This window comes from Mytilus californianus, unplaced genomic scaffold (assembly GCF_021869535.1).
Source record: "Mytilus californianus isolate M0D057914Y unplaced genomic scaffold, xbMytCali1.0.p SCAF_7, whole genome shotgun sequence".
Classification (NCBI taxonomy): Eukaryota; Metazoa; Mollusca; class Bivalvia; order Mytilida; family Mytilidae; genus Mytilus; species Mytilus californianus.
In genome coordinates, this window is record NW_026262723.1 from 83,671,767 (window position 1) to 83,699,735 (window position 27,969).

The 27,969-nt window shown below is 32.3% G+C and overlaps 2 protein-coding genes across 3 annotated transcripts; one reads left to right on the forward strand and one right to left on the reverse strand.

Moving 5' to 3' along the window:
• Positions 1 to 21,983, forward strand: LOC127707759 (STAM-binding protein-like). Of its 2 annotated transcripts, none has more exons than XM_052212524.1 (10): positions 1 to 60; positions 4,632 to 4,850; positions 7,363 to 7,438; positions 8,401 to 8,493; positions 9,988 to 10,400; positions 13,480 to 13,678; positions 14,095 to 14,232; positions 14,795 to 14,907; positions 17,093 to 17,195; positions 19,432 to 21,983. In XM_052212524.1, exons 2-10 carry the CDS (start codon positions 4,642 to 4,644, stop codon positions 19,489 to 19,491), a joined length of 1,404 nt encoding a protein of 467 aa, XP_052068484.1. In that variant the 5' UTR covers positions 1 to 60; positions 4,632 to 4,641; the 3' UTR covers positions 19,492 to 21,983. The 2 variants fall into 2 exon arrangements, with proteins under 2 accessions (XP_052068484.1, XP_052068485.1); XM_052212525.1 differs by lacking the exon at positions 1 to 60 and adding an exon at positions 216 to 315.
• LOC127707761 (glutathione S-transferase 1-1-like) lies at positions 21,930 to 27,780 on the reverse strand. Its single transcript, XM_052212528.1, has 5 exons — positions 27,594 to 27,780; positions 26,233 to 26,403; positions 24,581 to 24,639; positions 23,935 to 24,079; positions 21,930 to 22,775 (listed from the first exon to the last, which is right to left on the reverse strand). The coding sequence occupies exons 1-5, from the start codon at positions 27,648 to 27,650 to the stop codon at positions 22,491 to 22,493; spliced, it is 717 nt and encodes a 238-aa protein (XP_052068488.1). The 5' UTR covers positions 27,651 to 27,780; the 3' UTR covers positions 21,930 to 22,490.
• Between the last annotated feature and the right edge of the window lie 189 nt (positions 27,781 to 27,969).

The window sequence follows — 27,969 nt, forward strand, 5'->3', positions numbered from 1 at the left end:
CACGGATCCTACAGGATGTAGTTTTGCAGCAGACAGAATCCCGATGAGATTTGTAAAATGGTCTGTTCCTTTTTATTGGCATCAAATTGCAATGACATGATGCAGTTGCATTGAGAACCAATCAAACTATTGATTTTTATCCCGCTAAAAAATTCACAATAAAGGTTTTCCCGTCAAATGTCATATTTTGGTGACTCACCCTCACACTTTTGTTGTAAATATTGATTCACACATCAGCATTAGCAGTCCATAACATTATATATTCCTTCGTCTACTGAGAACATCTTGTTGAAATTGATGAATTTGGTGTATATAGTAAGTTTCCAAAAGGACAAAAAAATAATACAAGTCAAAGAAAACCGACGACACCATTTAAGACATACATACATGACATTAAAAAAAAATTTTGGTTATCCTAGACCTAGATGATTGGAAGTTCGCCGAAACGAAAGAAAAAATCACAGCCTTGGAGCATTAATCCACTGTAAATGTATATATGCTTTACCTATTTGCAAACAGTCTGATACACCTAATTGAGGAATAGCTTCAGAAACATGGTCAATCTGTCTATGTTTCGTATTGTGACCCGATTCTGTAAAATAAGTAGACATGCTTGAAAGTTCCTGACCTTTGTGAATATCTCATTAAAAAGACAAATTAGGACGTACTAACTTTTTTTATTCTCCCTACAACATTTATTCTAGTTTTTACACGTGAATTCCAATGGTCAATTGAAAAGTCCAGATTTAAACACTTTAAACACGTTTAAGATAACTATAACGATGTCTCAATGTCATTAATGCATCAAAGTATTTCTTCATTCAATTTGCATTCAATGGCATAGGATTAGTTTACAAGCCAATATTTGGCGGGTTTTGCTTTATCAAAATATACGAAATTCAAATCATTTTCTGATCTTAAAAAATCCGCTAACTTACAGACTTTAAAAAATAATACTCTTGGCCTTAAAAAAACGATTTTCCCAAGAATAAAACGAAATCTAGGAGAGGAATAAATCGGTAATAGTGGAAACAGACGTTTAACAAATAATATGCAAGAACATACACAACTTCGCTTTTTCATGCCGATATTAGTGAAAATGCAATGAAAAATGTTCGGTTAAGTTTTTTGAAGAAGCATGTTGCCGATGATAAATACTTATACATGACATCACGAATAAAGTGGAAATCCCCAAATGTCACAAACTTACAAGCATAACAAACTTGCAATCATCGACAATACATGTTCGTATGCAATAAATATACAATAATTGAGGCAGCTGGTTTACATGTACTTGTTGCATAGTCAAATATTCCTGAAATATGAGCCAAAATATGACCATCTGCTCATTTCAAGTTCTAACAAATCCTAACCAGTAGACTGGTTGTGACGTATTGTGTTCTTTGGGCCAATTTCTTGTCTCGTGTACATCCAGGGTTTATTCGCCCACTTGTTCACCCTCACTTTTGATTAAAATACATGCATTCATGTAAATAAAATCGTAAACTTATGAGTAATAAAATTTTTATTTTTAATCTCAAGATGTTAAGGGAAAATATGTCCGGAGCAAGGGTCTGGAAACAGTCATATTTGCCAGTCATGTCCTAAACTGAAAGCTATATGTCCTAAACGAGTAATTGGGATTTAGGACAAATTTTATTTTTTAACAGAAATAATTTCGGTCATTTCATTGACTCAATGTTTGAAATCGGATTTCTGAATCGTCATTTTGCACTTGTGATCACTTGTTTTTGTTAATAATCCCTTTCCTGTAATAAAACTGCCACTCCAAAATAGTTTGATAATCCTGAGGGCCCTCCTAATAACTATATCAATGCCTACGGGAACATTGGCTAATGACCGCTAATTACTTTTTACCTGTGTTTTTTTATTCACACCTGACATTGATCACAAGCTCAGAATAATATCTTAAAGAAATTAAAATTCCCTGACAAGTGTATTCATTATTTGATTACTTTTCAGCAAAGACAATCATTAATTCTGATTTTAAAATTAAACCTTGATTTAATTTATGTAGAAAAAAGTTTTTTTTTCATGAGTAACACATGTGCTTTATTTACTATGTAATACGCATGCGTGAAATTGTCTTAAGCAAATTAAACATTTAATCGTAACATGCAAATTGCTTTCATGCTAAAGTAAACGAGTGCAACTATTATCTGTTATATTCAAACACTTTTAAAGGTAATAAAATTAAAAAGCCGGTGATTTCCTGTCAATTTGATAAACAAAACGAATCCCAGAAATGAATCTTCAATCATCCGTACTTTAACATTATCGCAAAACTTCCGGTTTTAATTTCGTCAAATCGAATGAAACAATAGCAATGTCTGTGAAGGGAAAACGGTACTATTTATTCTGCCATAGGCGACAATACTAACATTTTCTAAATTTACCACTTTTTATAATAAAAACCTGGACAAAACAGTTATGTGTGGTGTTAGTACTTTATTATTATGTTTTAAAAATTGAAGCCAAATAGTATCATGACCAACTTCCAACGGAGCTTGTTTATGTTATCCATGCCCACCGTCATTTTACACCAAATTTATGAAATTTTGGAAGTCTTTTCGAATAATTCTCTAGAAAATATTTCAATGGGTTTCAAAATTTATATTGTAAATATACACACTGCAGTTATTCATGGATAAATAAAAAAATATATTGTACCCTTACATCCAATCACAGCGCTCCTAAGTTGACTTCCTTCACCTGCCTTGGGTACACAAAAGGCCAACCTAATGCTGGGAAAATGTAATAGTACTATTTTCCCTGAAATTAACCATTTTGAGTCATTAAAATCATATCAATTTTAAACTGTTGCCTTCCCTAAACTGTTCTTGAAGGTTTTAGAAAAATGGTAAGAAATTTACTTAGTAAATGCGATGAAACAGCAATTCAAGTTTGTTGGTGCTATGAATCTAGTTTGACATTGACAATTTGAAAAGAGGCACCAACTTTTCAATCATCTCAAAATGACCGAAATTGTGTGAAAAAAATTCTGGATCCTTGGTCCGGAGTGATTTTCTGATTTGGCTGCCCTTAGAATCTCTTAGCAAGCCCTATTAACTCTATTCAGGAAAATTTTTATAAACTACCTCACGTCCATCTGGTGCCTTTTAAGCCTACATTACCATTCTGTTCACCCGAAGCAGGTAAGAATTGAACAAAAGATATATTAGCCTTTCAGAAAAATTATTTTTATTATTGTGTACTGTTGTTTGTCTTTTTATCTTTTTCTTTTTTTGCCTTGGCGTTGTCAGTTTATTTTTCAACTTATGAGTTTGAATGTCCCTTTGGTATCTTTTGCCTCACTTTTATAGGCAATAGACAATATTTATTAGCACAAACACATTTACAATAACTGGTTATGACATGACTGTAAAATATCGACAATAAAACAGACGATTGTACAGTTAAAAAATAAGGGGGCAGTGGTTTTCATATGAGAATTTAAAAAAAATATATATTAATAAATGACTACAAATATTAGAGTATTCTTAAATAATCATGAATTATCATGAACAAAAATATTAACATACTAAAAATTTAGACATTTTATCAAAATGAGAGACAACCATTAATGTATTTTGCAGTGATTTTGATGACTGGTGTGCTGCTGCTCAACAGTGTGGACATATGAATCAGTTTAAATATGTGTATTTTTTTAATATAAGTACATCTTATTAAGACATAGTATGGACAGTTGGAAAAGAAATGGCATTCATCTTCAATTTGTTCTCTGTCACAAGACAGGCAAAAGTGCTGTTTTCTTTCAATGCTACAATAATGCCACTTTCAATAATTATATATAGATTATAAAAGCATGGCCATATATGTAATTTAGACATAATTTTATTTGGAACATAATCATTGCATACATGTACATAATTGTATGTGTATTTCATCAAGTGAAGTTTTTAAAATATGATTTTTTGTTCATTAAAGATAAGAATAAAACAAACTAAGTGCAATAAGGTATAGACCCCAGACAACTTTGTGTCTCTTGTTTAACCTAGTCAGATCAGAATGTTATTATTATTGATATACACAATATGAACAACTTTCCACTTTTAAACAGCACAATAATTGAGTCAAATGTTGTTTAACCTTTTTTGATACCACTGTCAAGTATCTGAACCAGGAATCTTTAGAAAAAGTATCTTCAAAAAGGATTAAAATACAGTGAACCTTTATAGTGGTTAACATTATGTGTTCTGTTTGTCATATAATCACAGACCACAGTGTAGTGTACATAGTGTATCATAATTAATATGAATATGAGTACATAGTGTATCATAATTAAAATGAATATGAGTACATAGTGTATCATAATTAAAATGAATATGAGTACATAGTGTATCATAATTAAAATGAATATGAGTACATAGTGTATCATAATTAAAATGAAACAAAAGCAAAAAGAAAAAGTTTGGTAGCTTAATATCTAATTGCAAAAATTGTAGGGAAATTTGTGTATCTTGATCAGACCTAGAAAACACTTTGTTATACCAGTTATTCTGTTTTGAAAGTAAAAGTTGTCAATAAACCTATGGCGAAAAACAAAAGAACAGAATAGTCTTTATCCATTTTGTATTATATATTTGCAGATAGTATGACATGGCTTCACCAGGAATATTTTCAGAGATCCATGACCCTTCAGAAAGGGTGAGACAGCTATGTACTTATGCCTGTAAAGTTGACATAGATGAAGCCATACCACCAAAAAGATATCTTCGATCAGGGCTGGAGATGATGAGGATGGCAAAGGTTTATCAAGAAGAAGGCAACTATGAAAGTGCTTTTATTCTGTATACAAAATTCATATCGTAAGTTAGTTTCAAAATTCTTCTTTATAAATCAATAATTAAACAACTTTCAGAAATTGATTACTTGTATAGGGCCCCACATATAGGATGTGGGAGCCCTTTAGGTGTAATACCACCAAATCAAAGTACGTCACATATGGTTGAACACGAAAAAGTGTCGAAAAAAAATATTCCCTTGAATTTGACAGTTGTAGGAAATTAATCCTATATTTCATTGCAGTAAAAAATTTCTGAGTCATAAACATATATCTTGGATGTTTCAAAGCACCATTCTTTTTTTATTTGGTGTTTCTATAAAATATTTTGGAAACTTGAGGTTACATGGTTACTAAAGCTTGTAAACAGGAAAAAAAGGGGTGAACATTTGATTGGTTAACTTCCAGTGATCGTTATTATCTTATATGCAATGAAATGTTATGTGAAATTTTGTCTGTAGTACTGGACAGGATAAAACTTGACTCATGCCAAGTATTTCTTTATTTTAAACAAAGATAAATTCTGCACAATTTTTGGAAAAGTGCAAACTTAACAAAAACTAATAGGGGAAAAACAATGGTGGTATTACTCCTATAGTTTTCACTTTCACAAATTTTGAGACTAGTGTCACTTACCCAAAAACTTCAAAAATATATATAAGACTCTGATGCTATTTTGCAGGGTTTTTTTTTTGTCTCGCCTTGACGGCTTGACAGGGTCAAAAGGTGAGACTTATGTATGCTGTTTCCAGCGGCGTCGGCCTCAACAATGTATTAGTTTGTAATTAGGTCAGTTTATGGGGAATCCCTAGTAGTAGGTCAATGATATTTGGCATACAGTTGTTTTAACATTGGCATATCTCATTTCCTGGAGACATTTTGGCTCACCCCCTCAGTCATGGTCTATTGACTTTGAAACTTTTGCTTACTTAACATGTATTAATTTGTGATTAGGTCAGTTTAAATGGAAGAACTGGTGGTAGGTTAATGATATTTGGTATGCAGATGCACATCTCAATTCCATTGAGATCATTTGTCTCTCAGATATGAGAGGCTTACATCTTACATGTAGATGTGTAATATTATTTTCTTATGAAAATTGACCAAATAATTTTGGAAAAAACTATTAAACAAAAATCACACATTTTGTAAATTCTAAACCTCCTAAGGTATTGATAGGACTCAGATGAAAAGTAGGACAGCTGTTGTGCATATAATTTTTATTGTGAATTTTCCCCTATAAAATTTGTTTAAATCTAGTTTTTGTTTAAAAAAAAAATCACAAATTTTCAGAAACATCTTTTTTGTGCTATGATTTCAAAAAGAAATTAAAAATAAGCATAACACCTATTTCATATTCATTTTTGTGAAATTTGAAAAAAATAATTGTGGTAAAAAGTTAGTTTTTGTAAAAAATCACAAATTGTTAGAAACATATTTCTGAGCTAGGATTACAACAATAATTGATATGTATAGTATAAATAAGCTATTTCAAATGGATTACCGGGATACCCATGCCAAAAATCTTGAGTACTGCTTTGTGTTAAATAAATGTAGTTTTTTTTAAATGCTGATACATATATTTTGTTTCTTTATTTACTACTATTTCATGATGCTCTCACTATGGCTTAAATGTCAAGGACAAAGAATTAAAACCACCCTAAGTTCATGTCATATGTTTGATTATGTCTGCTCTTTCTCTTGTTTACTACATGATGTCCAATGATGGTTTTTTGTATGATTAATAATCATTATTAAAAGTTGAATTGCCAATAAGATTGAAATCTCTAGCTTCAAGTTCAAGGTCACAAACTTGAATAAAACTTTGCACAACCTAGGTTCATGAATGCACATTGTGTTCACTCTGTATTTTAAGCAGCAGTGCTTAGACTTTAATACTGATACTTGTATAATTGTTAAACACAACTAGAAGGTGTGCAGTAAAAAAAGGTTTGAATCTCGAGCTGGAAGAAAGAGGTTGCAGGTCTGGTTTAAATCATGTTTACTGGTAAGAGTTAAATGATAATAATTGACTGTTCATCACATTTAGAAGTTATATCACAAATAAAGTGGAAATAAAGGTTGATCATTTAGTTGGTTTTTTTTTCAGACTGTAGTATGATCTGTGGACAATCAGACTGCTATGTATTTGGATAACTGTTTGAAGATGATAATTGTATGATTAACCAAAACATAGAGATATGTCCCTGTCAAGGTTTACAAATTCAGTAAAATGTTGCAGACCCTAGACCCATGTTTAATATACAGGTCCTTTATTCATTAAATAATACTGGAAGTTTTTGTTTGATACATTTCTTTTAAACCCAATTTTAAACAGGTATCTGAAATCAGACTCTGGTCCAATGAATACACAATAAAGCTATAAAGCTAAATACGATAGAGAACATAAAAGTGAGACCCTCTACTTCAAAGGTATCTGGTTAAACTGCATTTATGCTTTTGATAATAATGGTGCTAACTTGTTTGTTAGAAACTTTTGTGAAATAAGTTCATTTGTTTATGTTTTTGTTTTTCAGATTATTTGTTGAAAAGCTCCCTAAGCATCCAGACTTTAAATCAGCTCCACAAGCAGATGTGTCAGCCATTAAAAAGGTACTTTTATTGGGTTACCTCTGTAGCAGAGTTCACACATAGAATCACTTTAATTATCATCTTATGTCTATGCAGAATTTCATTTTTTTATATGCAACTCCTGATACAATGTAAACCCATCAAAGAAAACAGATCAAACTTCCACGTTCCAATCTTCAAGAAGACAAGTTATGCACTTCTTATATTGATTTTTTGGTTTCCTGCATTTTCGAAGTTCAAGTGACAATTGTCTTACATGGAAGACTTTCATCCAGATAACTACCAGATAGCATTAAAATTACCAGAGTTTCCTACAGAATTTAATGACTGCCATAGAATGATATTTTATGAGGGGTTACCTGGTCTTTTACTGACAAAAAGCACAAAAACATAGCTACTGAGAAGGCAGAAATGATCCTTACACAGATATGATTATCTACTTAAAGTTTTTTGACTAGTTTTAAAAAAGTGCAAGCCCTTTTACTTTCAATAATAGGTTTTGTGAGATTATTTTACTCACTAAGGACCCTTCTGTCTGCAAGATTTAGAAAATTTGACTTTATGGCATCCTTTTTTTTCCCATTTAAAAAAATCTGCAAAAAATATTTTTACATGATACATCCCTCCCAATCCTGTTTCCTTCAAATTTTCTGTTGAGCCTTCATTCATTTACTGATTGTGACAGGATCTTATACTTCTCAGATATTGTAAATTTTAAAGGGATTTTTCATTTAACTTGACACATGAAATAATAAATTATAATTTGTTTTCTGTCTTCCTTTTGATATTTGTACAAAGTAAAGTAAGTATAATGAACCAATGGTGAGAAGAGGACCAAATTATAATGCGATTAATCAAGAAATCTGTTTTTGTTCAAAGTTTATATTTTGTGATTGCCAGTATATTAAAGATTGCATTGAAAATTGAATACTGTGACATATTTGATTTTTTATTAAAATCTTTTTAATTTTTTTTTTGAACAGAAAGTGGTCGCATCTTTTGCATCAGCAGAAAAATTGAAAGCCAAATTAAAAGAAAGATATGCTGCTATAGAAAAGAAACGACAAGAAGAGGAGGTTTGTATATTTTATCTTCTATCTGTATCTTTGGCTGAGTATTGAATTTCTGTTTGATGTGAAGATGAAAGCTATATATTAAACACCAGACATGTGACAGAGTTGTCAAGCCACAACTGGAGATTTGGAAATTTTCAGCTGGAGTTTGGGCTTCATAACTGGAGATTTTTTATCGACGTACGCAATGGTTTTTTGTGTGTTTAAACTGCATATCTTCTTTTTTGTTTGTTAAAAGAACAATAATTCCATACCTTTCAACAACTCCATATCCATTTTTACTTGATAAAAATAGAAGATAAGGGGTTTCAAATATTTATTCATTATATATAATTCAAGATAAAGCGATCAGCCATCATACAGAGTTGGCAAAAAGTACCCCTGATTCAGCTACATTGTCAACTTTGGTACTACTACTGAACATGCTTGTAACAGAAGGTGTTAATTGATAGAGTTGTAGGCTTGCTGGTGGGTAGCTGTCCCCATAAGTTTGGTCAAATCATTAGGGCCACCACAGTCAGCTTTGCATGATATTGCATGAAGTGTAGTAAGCATGGTCTTGACCCTTGGTACTGGATCTGCATCATTTGAAATCAGATCTCCAGGCAGAGTTGAATTTGGCTAGATACTTGGTCTTCTTTTATTTGCTGCTGGGGTATTTGGTGATATAAAAATACGGTTTGCATTTTGTCAAATTCTAAAATTTTAGAATAGTCCAAGACAACTGTACTTATATAGGTATTCCTTTGGCTTGGATAGAAAACAAGCCATAAATATCATATTTGAGTTGATTTCATTTGTCTTTGAGGTTCAGTAAATGTTCCATGTTTTCAACAGCATCAAATTAAATTGTTGTTTATACAACTTGTACAATTTAATCCTTTGTCAGTATTTCACTTTTAATCAACCTGGCTTGTGTCTTAAACTAGCTAGTTGATCACTAGGTAATTGCCTATTATCTTTTATTTATTGTTGTATATACAGTTTAATCCTAAACACCTCAGGCTAATTTTACCTATTTTAACTTTTGACACAAAATCCATTACAGGAAACTTCCGTTTTTCTCGGACTTTTCCCATATCAATTTCGAGTTTCTCGGACTTTTTCTCTGTCCGTATCGATTTTGTAAACAAAAATGTCTAATGAAAATTTTACGAGGTTGACATTTTCAAAAAGCGGAAGATTTCAAATTTTAACGGGAGGGACGGAAGAGGGTCTGAAATGCGGGAGATTTTGACTCCCGCCGGAAGAATCACATGTATGAAACACATACTTAGTAGGAACACTATTTTGATCAAATAAACTATGACTTGGATATGAACACTTCCATCTTAATGACATTTTACAAGTAATTAGTTCTTAAAATCGTTTTAATTTTTTATGAATTCATAGTATTGGACATATATGTAACAGGATATTAATGTGTGCGAATAATTGTATAATCCTGTAGCTTGTTATAAATAAATGCTTAATTCAATTATTATGTATATTTTCTAGAAAAGAATCCAGGAAGAACTTGCCAGAAAACAGGCTGAGGAAGAGGCAAGGAGAAAAGAGATAGAAGAACTAGAGGAATGTAAGAGACAAGAAGCTGAGACAAAATGGTTAGAAGAACAAGAAGCAAGGCTACAGGAACTAAAGCGACAGGAACAAGAGAGACAAAGACAGCAGGAAGCGGCAACAGCAGCAGCGGCAGCAGCTGCAGCTGGGATATATAGTGGTGCTCCACCCAACTTATTGAACAATCAAATACCTTCTGCGCCACCTGGAAATTTATCTTATATTCCTAATGACTTTGGTGGATCTAATAAACTTGTAGATATAGATTCACAACCTGCAGGAGCAGGACCTATCATACCTGATAGAGATCTTAAGAAAAATCTTGTGATAAATGATGGACCATCAGTAATGTAAGATATTATTATACCTCTACGCTAAAAGTAGGGGCTATATTACAGACACCTTGTATGTCCACCCACCCTTCATCCAACAATTATTTCTGTGACATATTTTTCAGATACTAATGATCAGAATTACTTTATATTTGATGAGCATCTTGATAGTGATGAGTTGTAATGTATATAAACTCATCATAGATACCAAGATTGAAATTTTATATTGGCGCCAGACGTGCATTTTGTCTACAAAAGACTCATCAGTGACGCTCGAATCAAAAATTTTTAAAAAGTCCAAATAAAGTACGAAGTTGAAAAGCATTGAGGACCATAAATTTTTGCCAAATACAGCTAAGGTAATCTATTCCTGAGGTAGAAAAGCCTTAGTATTTCAAAAGTTCAAAGTTTTGTAGACAGTTAATTTATAATTATGACCATATCAATGATAATTCATGTCAACACAGAAGTGCTGACTACTGGGCTGGTGATACCCTCGGGGAATAAAAACTCCACCAGTATGAGCACTTTTCAGGTCTGTCAAGACACCTACGTCCTGTTTGCAGATACTTTGAATTTTTCAATATTTTGAATAAAGTTAATATTTTCCTTCACACATTTCTCTAATTTTACTGAACAATTTTACTTTATATTTAATGTGTAAGGGCATTTCAGATCCGTCAGATAATTGGTTTCGGTTTTTTGATACTTTGAATTACGAATTGAGGGTATGCTTAGCATGACAACTTTTGTAACTTCTTGTTTGATATAGAGTTCATATTACATATAATGGCTGGTTATTGTAATATGTTGTGCTCTCAAGCAGTGTAGCATTTTAAAAAAAACAGGGGTAAACAAAGTATAGTATAAAATTGAGAATGGAAACAGGGAATGTATCAAAGAGACCAAATAGTATATACTGTAAATGATGTCTTTACACAAAATCTGTTGGATGTGTACTGATTGATTCTTTCGGTCTTTGGGTTTTACTAACCATCTATGGATCCGTAGTTGTTGTAGTATGTTCAAGTCTGTCATATTTGTTTTTCGCAAATTGTATTGCTATGAATAAGGCAGTTTTCTCATTTGAATGGTTTCACATTTTTCATGTTGGGGCCGTTTATAGATGACTAGGCAGTGTTGGTTTAACCATTGTTGAAGGCCTTACAGTGTCGAATAATTGCTTATATCATTTGTACTCTGGTGTATAGTTGACTCATTGGCAATCTACTACATCTCCTTATTGTCTCGCCTTGACGGAGTCAAAAAGCGAGACATAGGTATGCTGTTTCCTGTGGCGACAGCGGCGTCAACAATGTATTAGTTTGTGATTAGGTCTAGTTCATGGTGAACCACTAGTGGTAGGTCAATGATATTTGGTATGCAGTTGTATTAGCATTGGCACATCTCATTACAATGGAGATTATTTGGCCCCATCCCCTCAGTCAAGGTCTATTGACTTTAAAACTTTTCATAGTTTACATGTATTAGTTTGTGATTAGGTCAATTTATGGAGAACCACTAGTGGTAGGTCAATGATATTTGGTATGCAGTTGTATAAGCATTGGCATATCTCATTTCCATGGAGATTATTTGGCTCCGCCCCCTCAGTCATGGTCTATTGACTTTGAAACTTTTGCTTAGTTAACATGTATTAGTTTGTGATTAGGTCAGTTCGAGGGGAACCATTAGTGGTAGGCCAATGTTAATTGGTTTTCAGTTGTATAAGCATTAGCACATCTCATTTCCATAGAGAATATTTGGCCCCGCCCCCTCAGTCATGGTCTATTGACTTTGAAACTTTTGCTTACTTTACATGTATTAGTTTGTGATTAGATCAGTTTAAGATGAACTGCTAATGTTAAGTCAATGATATTTGCATTTGCAAGTATCGTTTCCATGGAGATTATATAGCTCCACCCCTGATCATGGTTCATTGACTGAAACTTTTACATAGTTTACAAGTTAATGTTTGTGTTTAGGTTTGTTTAAAGGGAACGACTTATAATAAGTCAATGGTATTTGGTATACAGTTGTATTAGCATTGGCACATTTCATTCCATGGAGATTGTTTAGCCATGTACCTACAGTCATGGTTCATCGACTTTGAATATTTGCATAACTTACATGTTAAAGTATTGCTATTTTAATTTCAACATTTGAATTATCAAAATTACAAAAAGGCGAGACATATCTCTGTGATAACAGTTTATTTTTGTATAGTAGTCAGAAATTCTGAACTCCACTAAAGTTATTGTTAGACATACCTGAAATGATTATCCTTAGAATGTGCCAAGACTTCTCATTGAAATTTATTGAATATATTTAAATTAACAATGTCTTGGATTAATTAAAAAATCAAGACCTATAGATTATATTTAGGGAACTAATGCACCTTGAAAATGTAAATAATACCAAAAATCAACATTTGATGCGCTCTTACACCTACAATTCTTCTCAGAGTTTAATGAAATTTATATAAAGGTTTAAATCAGGAATGTCTTGGACAAGTTCAAACATCAATGTGGATCAAATATGTGGGATTTCATGCTCTGACATATAAAATGTAAATAATATCCAAAAGCTGCATTGTTATTGTTCTCTTGATTTCTTGAAAGATATGAGAGGTAAAAGGTAACTTACCCTCTAATTGACTGTTATTCTTTTTGGACACTTCATTCAGTAGGAAATCACAACTTATAGACAAAAACCCTTGTGTGTTTGAGAAAAATGGCATGTCTTCTCATTTAAGATACCTTACTGTGTTATAACCTAACTCTTCCCATAATCTGGGACAATGGTGTAATTATAAACTGCAAATAAAAGTCAAAAAGTTTTAAGTCTTTTGAAATCAAATTTATACAAGATTAGCTACTCATTATATTGGTATGCTTAATTCAACATCTTATTTCTATCCCATCAAATATTTATATCATTTTTGTATTATTTTTTTTTTATATGTGAACAATAGCAAATGCGTGATTAAATCATTGGTGTTCATCTGAATCTATTCAGAGAATGGAGATATCTAAAGATATGGTATAAAAAAACATTTGGTATATGTACAGGTAGATAAGTGAAAGATTTTATTTTATAGATCTCCTTTGCCATCAGTAGACAGAACAACAAAACCACCAGCATATGATCATTTTATGAGCACTGGTAGCTCTAGTGGAAATAAGTTTGGGTTGAGGGATGTGCTTATACCTTCTGACCTTCCTAGAAAATTTTTAGTCAAAGCTGAACATAATACATTAAAAAATGTGGAGACATGTGCCTTTTTAGCAGGAAAACTTGTAAGTACAATATATATATAGAGTTTTAACAAGAGTTAACACAATGAATAATTGCATTTTTGTTTTTGATACTGACTTTATCAGGAAGAATATCAAGCGAGCTTGCTAGGGCAAGCTGATATTCAAGCTGATGAAGTCTTTATAAAAAATTAAAATGCCATTGTTTTAAAAAAAAAAACACATAGATAACAGAAATTCTTTTAAATTGTGTTCATATAAGCAGCAGAAGTAGCAGAAATTATTGCTGGTTTTATATTGAATTAAAGTTTGGCAATGTGAATCAGAATACATGTATAATGTGAACTTTCATCGAAAAAGATGACCATATCATGGTCTTTGAAATTATGATATTTAGATTATATATAAAAAAAAGCATACTTGCAATTCTAATATCTTTTGTTATAAATTTATTGTAGAGACAGGATGCGTTTATGATTACCCACCTGATCTTACCAAAACAAACAGGGACTGCAGATACATGTGTAGCTGAGGATGAAGAGGATCTTTTTCTGTATCAAGAACCAAGGGACTTAATCACCCTTGGTTGGATACATGTAAGGAAATACAATTATATTGTATCAGTTTGAATCAATACTTTCGTATTTTTACTTTTACTTTTGACAGTAAAATGTTAATCCTTACCATGTAGGGCCATAATATTATGATCTCTGTCCAACTTGTTTTTATTTTGTTTTTTTGTTGTTAACTTTCAGATGTTAGATGTTTGATGGTGATTTCAAAGATAAGGAAAGTTCTAACATTCTTAAGCAATTTATTGCTAGATTTTTCAGATTTAAGAAGCCGTTTAAATTCACATTTAAAGATTAAAAATGAATTCATAGAGAAATTGAAATTTTTGTGAGTGAGGTGTGATATTCTGTTTGGTCCACACAAAACAGAGGTATTGAACTTCTTATCTGGGGGAATATAAACTTTTCAATATGTCAATAATAAACATATGATTCTGGAACAAGTATTTCTGTTTGCATGTCCCAGTACTGCCAAAAATATGAAATTAAAAACTTTGAGTCATCATGGTAAGAGTAAATGTTATTTGGTGTATGTGTGGAAATTTTGCAAACTTCTTTGCACATAAAATGTTACTTCTTTTTACAGACACATCCCAGTCAGACTGCTTTCCTGTCGAGTGTTGATATGCACAATCAGTATGGTTACCAGGCAATGTTACCAGAGGCAATTGCTATTGTCTGTTCTCCAAAATTTAATGAGTGAGTACTCTAATATTGGATTTTGAAATTGCCTCTTCATGCAACAATGTATATGATAAGATAATGAAGCTATGCCTCTTCATGCAACTATTTATATGATAAGATAATGAAGCTATGCCTCTTCATGCAACTATGTATATGATAAGATAATGAAGCTATGCCTCTTCATGCAACTATGTATATGATAAGATAATGAAGCTATGCCTCTTCATGCAACCATGTATATGATAAGATAATGAAGCTATGCCTCTTCATGCAACTATGTATATGATATGATAATGAAGCTATGCCTCTTCATACAACCATGTATATGATAAGATAATGAAGCTATGCCTCTTCATGCAAATATGTATATGATAAGATAATGAAGCTATGCCTCTTCATGCAACCATGTATATGATAAGATAATGAAGATATGCCTCTTCATGCAACTATGTATATGATAAGATAATGAAGCTATGCCTTTTCATGCAACCATGTATATGATAAGATAATGAAGCTATGCCTCTTCATGCAACTATGTATATGATAAGATAATGAAGCTATGAAGAACACAACCCTAAAAAAAAAAATTTTTAATGTGTAGACAATTTCCTTACAAGAAATTTACATGAAGTACACAAAAAAAGTAGAAAAAGATAAGATAATGAAGCTATGAAGAACACAACCCTAAAAAAAAATAGTAGAAAAAGAAAAAAACCTAAGAAGTATTTTTAATGCCCCCGCCATAGTGGAGGGGGCATTAAGTTTTACCCTTGTCCGTCTGTTCGTCCGTCCCGAAATTGGTTTCCGTTCTGTAACTTTAGTTTGCCTCAACCAAATGTTATGAAACTTATACACAATGCTTATTACCATAAAACACAGATCAAGTTTGAATTTGGGTGGCGTCACTTTTACCTTTCTAGAGTAACTCCCCTTTACAAATGGAAAAATTACTGAATTTTTCATTTCCATTCTCTAACTTAAGTTTGCCTCAACCAAATGTTATGAAACTTATACACAAAGCTTATTACCACAAAACACAGATAAAGGTTGAATTTGGGTGGCGTCACTTTTACCTTTCTAGAGTAACTCCCCTTTACAAATGGAAAAATTACTGAATTTTTCATTTCCATTCTCTAACTTAAGTTTGCCTCAACCAAATGTTATGAAACTTATACACAAAGCTTATTACCACAAAACACAGATCAAGTTTGAATTTGGGTGGCATCACTTTTATCATTCTAGAGTTATGCCCCTTTACAAATGGAAAAATTGCTGAATTTTTCATTTCCATTCTCTAACTTAAGTTTGCCTCAACCAAATATTATGAAACTTATACACAATGCTTATTACCACAAAACACAGATCAAGTTTGAATTTGGGTGGCGTCACTTTTATCATTCTAGAGTTATGCCCGTTTACAAATGGAAAAATTGCTGAATTTTTCATTTCCATTCTCTAACTTAAGTTTGCCTCAACCAAATATTATGAAACTTATACTTATACACAATGCTTACTACTACAAAACACAGATTAAGTTTGAATTTTTGTGGTGTCACTTGTAATGTTCTAGAGTTATGCCCCTTTACAAATGGAAAAATTGCTGAATATTTGTTGCCATTCTCTAACTTTAGTTTGCCTCAACCAAATGTTATGAAGCTTATACACAAAGCTTATTACCACAAAACACAGATAAAGGTTGAATTTGGGTGGTGTCACTTTTACCTTTCTAGAGTAATGCCCCTTTACAAATGGAAAAATTGCTGAATTTTTCATTTCCATTCTCTTACTTAAGTTTGCCTCAACCATATATTATGAAATTTATACACAAAGCTTATTACCACAAAACTCAGATCAAGTACAAAGTTGGGTTACCGTTCTTGAGTTATGTCCCTATATAACGTTATATGCAAGCGGGGGCATCATCTGTGTCCCATGGACACATTCCCCATTTATTTATTTTACCATGTATGTTCATTTAAAACAATGAACTTCAAATATCCAAGGATCTGTATTTTAGGCTTTTGTGTATAAAGGAATGAATTCATTTTTGCAAAGCTGAAGCTATTTTTGAGCTTATTTTTTACAGTATTCTTAAGTTTCCTTTAATGAAACCAAATAATAAGAAAAAGAAAAACAGTGAAACACATCAATAATTATCAGATAACAAGACCAATTTAATTTGTGCTTCAATTATTTTTAGAACTGGTATATTTTCCCTATCAATAGAAAGAGGACTTGTAGAAATAGGATCCTGCAGACAAAAAGGATTTCATCAACACACTAAAAATCCACCATTATTTGAGGTGAGTGGTGGTACATGTAATATAATGATTTTTTTTTTAACTTTTTGAAAGAGCAAACTTATTCCCCCTTTCAGAATCTAAAGGATTATTGGTAATATATTTGTTCTTCCCAAATTGAAAATAACTGTGCTATTAGTCGAATATGCATTGTTAGCTCACCGGGGCCCAAAGTGCCCCATGTGAGCTTATGCCATCACTTGGCGTCCGTCGTCGTCTGTTGTCGTCGTCTGTCGTCGTAAACTATTTCAAAAATCTTCTCCTCTGAAACTACTGGGCAAAATACCTTCAAACTTTAATTAAATGTTCCTTAGGGTATCTAGATTATAAATTGTATCCGAAGTTTTGATCCATCGACAAACATGGCCGCCATGGCTAAAAATAGAACATAAGGGTCAAATGCGGTTTTTGGCTTATATCTCAAAAACTAAATCTTTTAGAGCAAATGTGACATGGAGTAAAATTGTTTAATTGGTCAAGATCTATCGGCCCTGAAATTTTCAGACGAATCGAACAACCCATTGTTGGGTTGCTGCCACAGAATTGGTAGTTTTAACAAAATTTTTGTTATTATTTTGGATATTACTATAGATATATGTAAACTGTAAGCAGCAATAATGTTCAGCAAAGTAAGATCTACAAAAAAGTTAATATGACCAAAATTGTCAATTGACACCTTAAGGAGTTATTGCCCTTTAATTACAATTTTACACAATTTGTTCATCAAGTTTGCTAACATTTAAAAATCTTCTCCTCTGAAATACAGGTGAGCGATTCAGGCTCTTGAGAGCCTCTTGTTTAGAACGTTTTACCAATCATAATGTTTCGTGTGCACTTTTAAAAAATTGAAATGAATTAGAATCTATGTAGATTATATTTTTTCACTGGTGATAGTAATGAGGTGTATTTAAAGGATTTTCGAAAATTTACAACACATGAATGAAGTCTTTTCTTTGCTGAGTGAAAACCATGATTACATAAGTTTATTCCTTTCATTGATTTGTTTTGCTGATTGACATTTTCTAAAGAGTTAGCTGTGTTTTGTATACAGTTGTTATAAGAAAATGTTTTAGTATTTTAGAATACAAATTTTTGATCACAGGAAAAATGAAAATAACACTTATAAATTTCGCTTTTCTTAATTTACCATCATCAGGAATGCTTAAACCTAAACATTTGAAAGACACAGATTTACGAATGGGTAGAAAATTAGGAGCTATATGATCAAATGGGTCCCAAAAGAATAAGCTAATTCATCTTAGGTCAGCTTTGCCAGATGGAGTTGGAACCTTAGTTTCTTAATAATTTCATAATTTATTGACAGGAATTTATAGAAAAGTATGTTGTTAATGACGTCAGTACCGAAACATTGCCTATTGAGCTTATGATACCCTCGGAATTAATAGTCCACCAGCAATTGTATCTAACCAATGCTAGTAAATAAAAGAAACAGTCACAAATTAAGTCTTGAATTGCATTTGAAACTAAGAGATAAAATGCTAAATATTTATTTAAAGTTAAAAATTTCTCAATCAGGACAAGAAAATTGAAAATCCAATGTTCCAAAAAAATCGTAAATACCATTAGACAAAAATCTCTTCAACTGATCCTCATGAAAGAATTGGTGATAACTGTGACTTTATTAATATTTGTGGGATACCAATTTTCATGGATTTCACAGGCATAGGTAAACCACAAATTGAAATGTTCAACAAAGTACATATTTTCTATAGGCTTGTATGCTTACTTTGGTAAAACCACAAATTCAAATATCCACAAAAAAAGACAATTTTCCCTCAGTCCACATGAAGTGGTACCCATGAAAATTGATGAATCCACAGTACTTTGTATGAACATTTTTGAATTTTTGAATGAAAGTGGTGTGACTATCCAGGTTTTAGATTATGTAAAACCTCCCACTTGTATGACATCCATTTGCTATTTGAAGTTTTCTATGCATGTTGGTCTTGTCTGGTCTCGCATATCCTATCAGACCAGATGTGACTGTGTATTCATACCCCAAACAAGCAAATTGCTATTGAATAAACTGTCTTTATGAAGATATGACAGGAATTTATAGAAAAGTGTGCTGTAAATGATGTCAGTACCGAAACATTGCCTATTGAACTTATGATACCCTCGGAATTAATAGTCCGCCAGCAGTGGTATCTAACCAATGCTAGTAAATAAAAAAAACATAGTCACAAATGATATTACACATCTCTTTTCATTGTTGCAGGATAGTTCACATGCCAGGATTGTAGATACAGAGAAAATTGAGGTTGCAGATTTAAGATGACACAGCAGTATATCCAGCAATATAATACAGACAGTCAATTGTTAGGCATTAATCATCCCATCATGTGTAGAACTTCAGTATTGTAGTGATTGTGGAGGAAAAGGGTGTTTTTCTGTGAAAAAAATCTTTGATTTTCAAGACACTCATTCATTACTTCTGGCATAATTTTGAGGTGGTAGATCCACTGGTCAAATTATTCCATCCATTATTGAAGTATGATTCACTATGTAGGAACTACGTTCCTGTATATGTGAATTGGACATGTGTGAAACAAATGCAGAAGCTCTGTACAAATCTCTTCTGATATATAGATGTGTGTACCCGGTAATGATCTACTTAATATATTTTTATGTTATTTTGTGGCCTCAGTGTATTTTTTCTTTGTGCAGGAATCAAAAACCAATAAGATTATATGCTTAGCTTTCTCAAGAGACTTCTGGCATAATTGAGGCTATCTGTATTATGTATTTCAATTAAGATTTTGGAGAGAAAAAAAATATGGAAATGATGTTAGATATATTAATAAAGGGTGAACATCAATTTTTCTAAGAAGGAGTAAAAGAGGTGGCATGGAAATTTTTTAATTTAATGGAAGTAAGCAATACTGAAGGGTTGTCAATTCCTTGACAATTAGACGCTAAGTCAATGAATGATTCAGTTCCTAGGTATATTTAATCAAATCATAGCACACTTATAACCACAGTGGGAACAGTAGTTTTAAATTTCCTGGAACTTAATTGAAGTTTAAGGTAAAAGATGGTGAAACTTTGAAGAAAAAATATCACAACTATTCACATGCCAAAGAAAAGACTATTGTTTTCAGAACACACTATACACACTTTATTTTTTTCCTGCCCAAGATATATATATATATATATATGATTAAATCTGCTTCATTTGGATAGTTGTCTCATTGGTAATCATCTGTCTTTTAGATGGTTCCAATGGTAAATGCAATCTATTGATGTTACAGTTAAGAAAGTTTGCAAAGTGACACAGTTGATTATGACATCTCTTTTTTTATGGGATACAATTGCATGTAGTCTTTCAAATTAGTGTTGGTTGTTTTAACAATGGAAAGGCCACTAAGGATATCTTAGTGTATGGTGATTACCAATAACAGAATCTTAAACTGAATGTCAGGATTCGAACAATAACTATTTTTGATAGCTTCTTTTGTTAAGCTCATGACTGAACAGTTGCTTCCTTCATTTCTTATCCTCTTAATAAGAAAAGGGGAAGTCCTGCTGACTTGTTGTCTCTTGTAGTTGAGTCATCAAATTCCTACTTGCTATCTGTTAACCAAACACCTAGTAATTGTGTTATAAATGAATAATTGAGAAGAATCTGGAAGTTTGAGTTTGTTGGATGATATTCTCATATATATTCTCTACTCATATATTTACTTTCTTAAGTATTAAATTCAATTTATCTTTGTTTAAATGGTTTTTATATTATATTTATAAATTTAATTTTTTTTAAATATTATCTGGCATACAATAGTATGTCTTCATTTGTAGTTGATATACAAATATGTCTATGGCATTTTAATTGTCAAAAATATCTTTTATCTTGTAATCAAAATAAATCCAAGTTGGACTTTCATTCTGACACTTACTGGAAGGTCCTTAATTGTAAAAACTAGGAATGACCCATACTATGGCCATAGCAAAGATTTATGGTGTACTCTTTTATATTATTTTAGTGAATTCATTGTAAGGGGCCTCAGTTGCAAAGTGGTCTAAGTATTCCTACTACTATACCACTAGCCTGTTAACACTGAGGTTGTGTGTTCGAGCCCCATACCTGGCAGTTGCATTCCACTCCAAACTTGATTGACAAGGATTGTCAATTTTCCTGTTGATGGTCGATGGTTCTCTCTGTGCTCTCCAGCCTCTGCCACCATTAAAATCTGGCTGCCACGAAATAGCCAATAGTGCTGAAAGTGGCATTAAAACACCAAAAATCAATCAATCAATCAATTGTATAAAACCTGTGGAAGTATTCCTACTAAATATGTCATTCTGTGTCTGACAAAAATATGAACAAATGAGATGTAAGGTTAATGTCAATGAAGCAACATCCAAAACGACACAAAATATCAGAACAAATAGGTGATGAATGTCCTGCCTTTATCACAAATGGGTCATTCTCTATTCAGCTTTATTGTTGCAGATCATACTTTATTTTGGGTCTTCTAATTTTCTTGGTATAACATTACATTTTAATCAAAGGCAGTGACAGTATTATCGATTTCTGTAAGTTTTACCTATCAAGTTTTTATTGTCTATGGTGAAAGGAGGTGTTTGGAATATGCTAAGGAGACAACAATCCAAAGACTCAAAAACCATCATTGTAATCCATTACATGAATTGACTTACAAAAAAAAAGGTCTTGCACTAGTCTAATTTCTGTGAAATAATTATGTACGATGAAAATAAATGTATTTTATAATTTATTGATTTGATTTATAATAAATAATTTATACAAATTCTTGATTTGTTTCTACCTACTTGAAAAAGTATACATTTGTATCACATTAAAGGGGCAAGAAGGTGGCACAGCTTTAATCTGAATACATTAGTATGATAAGTATTTCAGATTTACAATATAATAATAAGGTGATAAATGATCATCTTCTATAAATAAAACATTGCACAACATTTGAAATAACATTGTTATAACATTCATTTGTACTACCGGTAGTTCATATTTGTTTTGGAAAATTTACCATTCTTAATTAAAACACTCAAAAATCTATTTAAACAGAAATGATTTTAGTGTTAGAAAATTCACAGAGCAATTCAAGAATTTTTATATAGTACTCCACATTCAGGTATCCCTAACGATAATTTTCTGAACAATTCAGTACTATGTGAAATCCCAACAAATGCTACCAATGAAGAATTCAGGATTGTAATCATGAAAATAATTGTAAACTGCTTTCTATTAATTCTGTGAACAATTTTAATGTTGAAATGCACTTTTCTTTTGTTGGTCTAAACAGATTTCCATTCATAAAGGCCTTTATTGCATTCTGGCCACCATGGCTGAGCTTTCATTCTTTGATACCATGTGGCCAGGTCTGGCCAAGCATCTAAACGATAACCTTTAATTTCAGTCAATGAAATGTTTGAAGCCATGCTAATATCTGCTATGGTTAAATTATCTCCAGTCATATAATGGCCACCACCATCGAACAGACGATTCAGGTAGTCAAAAGTTGCCCTCATAGCCATTTCTTTTTCTGCATCAGGGGGTTTGCCTTGGAAGAGCTGAGGATACTGAAAGTTAAAAATAAAACTGAATATTTTGGTAAATTTCACTGTGTACAGATTTATATCAGTGAAAGAATTAGATTGCAATCAACTTCATCTTAAGTTACACTTCAAAAAAATCTCATAATGTTGTACCAACATGTATATACTTGCATAGATTATTCTCTATTCAATTAAAGAATTGTGGTTGATGACCCAAACCCACTTTAACTGTTTAGACCATTTTTACCAAAAACAGAAAATTTACCAAAGAATTTGTTAAAAGAAATCCTGAAAGATCAATAAATACCAAAGTTTGATATTTGAAAATGTATTTATGATTCTCTTTTCGATAAATATATGATTAAAGATGGCCAGCATTATGAAAAATCTGTTAATACCACTCTTCAGTAAAAATATTCTTATTATCGATTTTCTTTGAGAATTGTTATTGGTGACCTCATCTGCCTTCAAGCATGGACACCATTGTCACTAAAAATAGAAAATTTGACCCCCCAAAAATGATAAACAAAACTCATAAAATCATGTGATGCACCAAGAGCTAACAAACTTTGGTTAAATCATGAATTTATTATCATCTTAGAAATTTGTTTAATGCCTCAACCAGCTTCAAACATTGGTGCTCCTGAAACTAGAAATAAATATTATATAAAGGAGAACATTTCAGGATAATTGGTAATTGGTTGTCATTTTTCTTTAGGACCATGGTGTTGTCTTTTTTTTATACTTATAGCTTTTGATTGCCCCCATGGTATCTTCACCCTATTTAATACCATAGGCGGATCCTGGGGGGCCCAGGCCTCCCCTTTTGTGGGAAAAATTTGGTTGATTATATAGGGAATCACTGAAGCATGACTGGAGCGGGCCCCCCCCCCCCCCCTTAGGTCAGTCAGCGGGCCCCCCCCCTTATGAAAAGTTCCTAACTTTAGTTAAATACTACATTTATAAACTCATTGTTTCCAGTCAGACAGAAAGCAGGGCACACCTACAACAGCCAGAAGTAATTCTTAATTCTGAGGAATTTGGAATGAAATGTAAAATTTGTGAAAATGCATATTAGGGTTGGCGTATTTTCTTCTAAACTACCTGAGACTGAATAGATCGACATGGTTGACAATATGCATTCATCCAAATGAGCAAGACTTTAGTGAAATACATTTATTACCATATATTCTGTGACTGTTTTGTAAACCGATCCTAGATCATAGTATAATAATCTGTCCACTATAGCTCTCTTCTGTAGGTCTTTAGGATACAGGTAAGAATGTCTGCCTCCAAACTTACTCACTAAATACTGCATAACAGGCCGACTGAAATGGAATTACAATGAAATTTAATCAGATTTCAACAAATATTCAATTGGTAGTAGTTCGTTATAGGAATAACAAGAAATGACATTATGTAGTCCAAATGACCATCAATTACTTTTTATAGGTTTCTGGTTGTTTTTTTTTTTCAATGGACATGCCAGTAACATTTGGGTTGAAAATGTGCCACCAAAATTAAAATTGCCATTAGAAAGAACATAATTTATTGCTAAGTGTCTACAATGCAAATTACTAGAAGACTGTGTGTAATAATGACATTGTCAAAAATGTCACAACACGTCTTTCCTATCTGCTTTGAAACCTGCTGGTGCTATGTACAAAAATGCTTGTCCCTACCATATCCCGAATTATTATCTTGCATGTTAGGCCGTGACCCATTATAGTACTCTTTGTGGATAGTTTGAGATATTAGAATGAATTGTTGCAAGTTAACTATTTTTGACGATTGTACTGGTACAAGCATACTTTTCGACATATACATACCTTTCCCATAAAGAAAAGTTTCCATCTACTAAGGTAGGTAGCGTCATGTCAGGATTTATCTAGAAAACAATCATAAAGCTCAAAGCTCGTGTCTATACTATTATAATTATAGTTCATAATCTTTTCATTAAGGGACAACCATTTAATATTCGGGAAGGGGTATTTTCATTCACTTACACAATTATTTCCTGCATTTTGTGTTTTGCAGAATATTCATTTTCATGCTGTCTTGGGCAAAGTTATTTATTTGGGCCTGTTTATTTTCAGCTCTTACCAGGTCATGATAATAATTTTAACCCCCCAACCAACCCCACCCCGCCCCACGAAAATCAAATAGTTCAACTATTAGTTGTCCCTTTAATTATTCTGTAATTTTTTTTTTCGATTTGTGAATGATACTACTCATGGTTAACAAATTACGTGAGGGAACAAACGTATCGTTTGCTGGTCAATCTAATTAAAAACAGATATGAATTTTCGATTTTCGAGTACAACAGTTACGATAGGTCTGAATCTTCTTCAGATTGAACTTGTAATATTCCATTATTAGGCACTTTAGACTGGAACCCAGGCAGTAGGAATTCGACAATGATCAACTTAGCCCACCCCCCCCCCCCCCCCCCCCGGTTCAACTAGATTTTTTTTCTACAATGTAGAACAGAAAACAGATTGAAAGCCCCTCTGGATTAGTAAAAGACACGCTAATTGGAAAAATAATAATAAATCAACATACTGTGTTCTATTTGCCCTTACTTCAAAATGAGCGGGATTGCATATTTTTGACGCACATTGAAGTAACTTTCCCTAGGACCATCATATTTAGTCAGTTTTGTTACACATGACCACTGGTATTAAGTATGTTAATTACACTATTTCTGTCACTAGTGCTCGGCTAGGTGGAATTGAAAAGAGTCGAATCCTACATTATGTTTTGAAGAAAAATATCAGCATTCAGGTGTTTTTGTATACAAGACGCTTTTTAGATATATAAGATCAGTAAATGTTAACTTAACACAGGCACCTCTTTATTGTTTTCTGTTGTTAGGAACAAGAGAAGCGCTAAGCAGTGAGATAAAAAAAAAATGCGGATGCACCTATAGCCGTTGCTTTATCGGTCCTAAATAAATTTGTTCCAGGTTATAACTTTGTCTTGACCAGTATTTTTCTGAAATCACAATCGAAAATATGATCATCAGCACATATGATCACATATTCGTGGTTTCAAACAATTTTAGCTTCGAGTTTTAGAAAGTTAGTCAAAATTAATTCGCTTTATCGAATCTGAAATTATACCATTGAAAATTGAACCTCAATTATAATGTTCTTCGCCAGCAAAGTAGCAAAAATAGGGGCTTCCAATTCAAAACATCAGTTTGTTTCGAGCAAAGCCTCTAGAACTACAATGTATTAAAACACTTCCTTCAAAAAACTACTTCAAGTTAAAATTAACCTTTTCTTTGTTTGACTTCAATCTGTCATTGTTGTCTGTTGAAACACGTTGTTTGAAAGACTCAATCAACTTACAGGCGATTTTTCAACAAAAGATTTTTTGGGTCTATTTTGTGCGGTGGATCTGAAAACTTTTGATTATTTAAAAAAAAATAGATGTAGAATTTAATTGTGTGCAGAAACTTTTGTCTATTCTAACTTACTTTAGCGAATTCAGGAGTTTTATGTTCGCCTTTAAATGGATCTACGTATTTCAAATGAACCGGGATTTCTGCAGCTTTAGTGGTCATCCATGCTGCCCTAGCTGGAGCACTAAGCCCATGAATATATAAGGTAGGCGTTCCTTTTGCTCCACCAGACTGTCCGTTTCCCATCTGAAATGATAGGATAGTATTTTACTCTAAATAGCAGTTGGTTTTTATATAAATCATATTGATATCTAGACTTGTTAAAGTTGATTTGCTATTTTTATAGTGAAGGAGGTTTTCGAGTAAGGATCGGTAGTCAGCTTATTAAGTCATGTTGGTTTTATTGTGATGGTGGGTTGATTTCGCATTAAGGTGTGTTCACATGTTTGTTTTAATCTAATATTTTAAAAGTCATGATAGAAAAATGGACTTGTGGGACTTTTTTATTTCTCAGAATAGATCTTTTATTTTTAAAAATTAAAAAATAACCGTGTTTTCGGCCGCTTGTGCACTGCTGTAAAAGGGAAGTTTGTTGTGTCAGATTTCACTTGTGTTTGTTGTATTAGATTTCACTTGTGTTTGTTGTGTCAGATTTCACTTGTGTTTGTTGCATTACTGGAAAAATTAAACCAAATTGAATTCTTAATCTGAAAGTACTTGAAAGGTGTTTTCAACATTTTTCACATTTTATACATGTTGAAAACTTCTATACGATTTCTTTTTCGAGCCGAATTCTTGAAAGTTGTCGGTCTTCCGCGATTCCATGTTTTTTTGGTGGGCACATTTTATTATTCAATGGAATTTCGTACGCAATCAACCTATTTCTGGTGAAAACAGTAGCTACCACCTTTTTAAAAGACTGGTGTGGTGTGTGTGTTAATAAGACAGCAACCCAACCACAGTAAAAGCTTTTTAGAAAAATGTTCTCTTAATTCAAACTTATCTAAACATATCTGACATCGCACGTAGTTTAATTGTATTGCTTGCGCTTATAGTGACTGTATAAGAATTAAAAAGCAAAGAAACATAGTTTCATAGAATTAATGTTTAGTCAAATATTTTCAGAAACACGCGAAATAATATCATCCAGTGTTGTATTGCAGGAACTAATGAAATGAGCTAGATGGAAATAGTAACTGTTGTCACTGAACGTCATATTCTCTCGGTTTTTCATCATCCTCATTCTGATATATTTTATCGACTGGAAATATGTATATCAATTAAGATCCATGTAATAAAGAAACATAAAAGTTTGTTGAATATAAACGAATAATAACTGCAGTTACAGTCGTAACTAATTTAATTACAAGAACCTTCCATAGCAACAAGATTCGTTCCATATTCTGTATTATCTCTGTACTTAATGGAATAATTACCTTTGTTCTAACTACAATTTCCTCCGGTTTCTGTCTAAAGCACAAACACACCAACATGAGGATAAATTATATTTTCAAACTTCATTCGTCAATCTATGTGATAATGTCCATTTATTTTATCAACCAAAATAGTGACACTAACAGGTTAAAACAATTAAGCTAACGACCAAGTATATCTATAACAAGAAACACAAATGCATGTCCCGGAACATAGGATCTAGTTTTATATTTCACTTGAGCTTTTTAAATTTCCGCTCGATTAAATATGTGATATCCAACAGCGAATACACATCTCCGTTGTCTTTCTGAAACAATAGGATTTTAATTGCAGGACGATTTGGAATTATGGTGGATTTTAATTAAATTTGATTCTTTT

Coding starts and splice junctions, on each gene's coding strand:
- LOC127707759 (XM_052212524.1), top strand. CDS start 4,642: ATGGCTTCACCAGGAATATTTTCAGAGATCCATGACCCTTCAGAAAGG. Junction 7,439..8,400: donor ATGTGTCAGCCATTAAAAAG/GTACTTTTATTG, acceptor TTTTTTGAACAG/AAAGTGGTCGCATCTTTTGC. Junction 8,494..9,987: donor AGAAACGACAAGAAGAGGAG/GTTTGTATATTT, acceptor TATATTTTCTAG/AAAAGAATCCAGGAAGAACT.
- LOC127707761 (XM_052212528.1), bottom strand. CDS start 27,650: ATGTTGGTGTGTTTGTGCTTTAGACAGAAACCGGAGGAAATTGTAGTT. Junction 26,404..27,593: donor AAATTGTAGTTAGAACAAAG/GTAATTATTCCA, acceptor CTATCATTTCAG/ATGGGAAACGGACAGTCTGG. Junction 24,640..26,232: donor AAACTCCTGAATTCGCTAAA/GTAAGTTAGAAT, acceptor ATTGTTTTCTAG/ATAAATCCTGACATGACGCT.